This window comes from Apis dorsata, unplaced genomic scaffold (genome assembly GCF_000469605.1).
Source record: "Apis dorsata unplaced genomic scaffold, Apis dorsata 1.3 scaffold_118, whole genome shotgun sequence".
Lineage (NCBI taxonomy): Eukaryota > Metazoa > Arthropoda > Insecta > Hymenoptera > Apidae > Apis > Apis dorsata.
In genome coordinates this window covers 46,227-48,891 of record NW_006263412.1, presented here as the reverse complement: position 1 = coordinate 48,891, position 2,665 = coordinate 46,227, and the positions used below count along the sequence as shown (strand labels likewise).

The window sequence follows — 2,665 nt, the reverse complement described above, 5'->3', positions numbered from 1 at the left end:
AGAGCTTCTCCCGGCTCGTTGCTTCTGCTCCAGCTCCCGCGTCTTCTTCTTCTTCTTCTTCTTCTTCCTCCTCGCCTTACCCCGCGCGCATATCCAACGGCGAGTCCCTGGATCCCTGACCGGCGACACACCACCACCTTAACCTTGCTTTTGCTCCCCTGTCGTACCTCATCGTACACGCTCCCTCCTCTCTCCATTCAAGATTCCTTCGAAACCCAATTTTTTCCCCCTTTTCCCTTCCTTTTCTTCGTTTTCAAGTTACACAACGGAGAAGGCAGGCGAAATAGAAATCGCGCCGATAGAATCGTTGAAGGGAAATCGAAAAGACGGATTGGAGGAGGAGGAGGAGAAGGGAGTGTAATCGAACTCTAAGCGTGTCCGCGTAGCGAACGAAGCGTGGAGGAGCAGCGGTTTGCCGTTCCAGAAAGTAATCGAATTTCAGCCACCGTGTTATACCGTGTTCGCTCCAACTCTCCGAGGAGGGGGTTTGTCCGATTCGATGGAAGGAAGCGAGGACAACATCCATCGATCGAAACTGATTTCTCCCTCTCTCTCTCTCTCTTTTCATCTCTCCCTCCTTGTTTAAAATTTTCAAACAGCCCGAAAGAGTTGCGGTGGGATCGGTTGAAGAAAGCCGTTGCCTCGACAAATTCGCTTAGCCGCAGAGTTTATCGTCGAGGAGAGAATCGGTGTTTACGCGGCGGATACTGTAACACGAGTACTCGTCGTCCCAGGGATCGAAGAATGAAATTCAGAGACATAACGGAGCCTATCCAATAGGAGCATCTCGGGTTTCGTACAGGTCGAGGGAAACAAAGTTGGTCTCCGCTCCGCTCGCCATCATCCATCGGGGGACGCTCTTGAGAAGCTCCATCAGGGCAAACTTCTCCTCCGTACAGGGCCAATTCCCAGGTGTACAGCATTTCTACGCGCGTGTCTACAATCTGAATCAACCTACAGAGAGAGAGAAAAAGAGAGAGAGAGGGAGAGTAAAAATCCGGTCAAACGGTTTTGCATCCGTCTTATCGATAAGATCGATCTCGAAATTCGATTCCAAGATCGAGCTAACCTATCTTTTTTTCGAAATGGCAGAACGACGTTCGTGAGCGGAATCTTCTTCCGAGGAAAAAATTTCATCGAGAAATCGGCTCACGTAGAGTAAACAGGCCCAGTGAGGTCGGTTTGCCCGCTCAATTTCGGAGAGGAGTCTATATATATCCCCACCATCACCCTTTCCTCCCTCCTTCCCTCCATGTCCAAATGATCCCCTTTTAATGCAGCGCCACCGCCATTTCCAACGATCCCGCAATTCCCAAGATTGGTCCGCATTACGAAATTATCGTTATTGCTATCCCCGACGAAGCGAAGGGGTGCGTAGAAGAAGAAAGGCCCGGGGCGAAGAGAAAAAGAAATTTCTTTTTTTTCTTCGCCATAAATATGGAAAACGTTCCGGGTAACGTTCCACGTGATAAATTTCTCGGATAGATGGACGGGGTACGTTTAAGAATCGTCCCATTCTATTCTACGAATCGCTCGCTTGCTTACTCGTTTGCTTACTCGATTAAGCGGGAATCACGCGAGAAACTTTTTTTCCTCCGCGATGAATATTCTCGAGGTGGTGGTTATGGGATCGAGTTCTCGGCAAATATCGGCTCACTAAGGGAATACGAGAACACGATCAAGGATCGCAGCGTTGGCCAACGTCTCTCGAAATTCTCTTGCTCTTGGAGAGCAAGGATCGATTCCTCGCGATATTCGCCTAGTGGGAAACGTAGGAACAAGCTCGAGGTATGCGTGAACGAAGGATGAAAGAAAAAGAGGAAAGGAAGGAAAAGAAGGGGGATTCCAACGGGATCGGAACGTCCATCGTTTTCGTTCGAGAAAACGGTTGTCGAGGTTAACGCGATTTAAAAGTGTCGGGAAGCAGGTTGGAGGAATGGTATCTTCGATAAACGACATTCCATTAGTTGGCGGCGCTTCAACGTTAATTAAGTTATTTACAAGCAAACGATCGACGTCGGTCGTATCGAGAAATCTATCGATCGACCTCGTCACCGTTTCCAGAAAAAAAGAAAGAAAAGAATAGGAAAAAATAGAGAACGAGTATCTCAAGATTTTCTCGGGGGAAGCTGGTAATTACGTCGTCCGTGAAACGACTCGAAACACCAGTGCACCGTACCGGGAGAGAGTTTCTTCTCTCGATAAAAGAAGAAGAAAAAGAAGAAGAAGAAGAAGGGTTACGCGTACGACTTAATCGATGCATCTAGCTAAGTATACAGAAGGAAATGGCGATCGCGTATCGTGTCCCGAGGTGTCGTCCGCAACTATCATCTTCTCTTATGATCCTTGGACAGAGAGCACGGCGCCTACAGATCGATTCAAACGCGTTTCCTTTCTAATCCTTCGAGTGCGTAAATGAAACGTAATAACTTACTCTAATGAAAAATAGAGAATCGCGGAGAAAGAAGAAGAAAAAGAACATACTACAAACTTTTGGAAGTTTGCAAAGTTTCAAGCTCGAGATAATTCGGATAAATTGCGGGAAGCGGCGATTTTGAATGGAGGTGTAGGGAAGATAAGAGGCGGAAAGAGAGAGAGAGAGAAGAGTATAAAAAGAGAGTTACCTGGGTCCGCGTGGGTCCCTCGCGGGCAGATCAGCAACAGC

General features: G+C 47.8%; 1 protein-coding gene across 1 annotated transcript in view; it reads right to left on the bottom strand.

Moving 5' to 3' along the window:
* Window positions 1–2,664, bottom strand: part of LOC102681724 (ephrin type-B receptor 1-B) — a gene marked incomplete at its 5' end in the record, with an annotated part of 52,790 nt that extends 50,126 nt beyond the window's left edge. Inside the window, one exon of the mRNA XM_006612681.2 lies at window positions 2,625–2,664. Coding sequence (XP_006612744.2) covers window positions 2,625–2,664 — 40 coding nt within the window. The remainder of the gene's footprint in view (window positions 1–2,624) is intronic.
* Between the last annotated feature and the right edge of the window lies 1 nt (window position 2,665).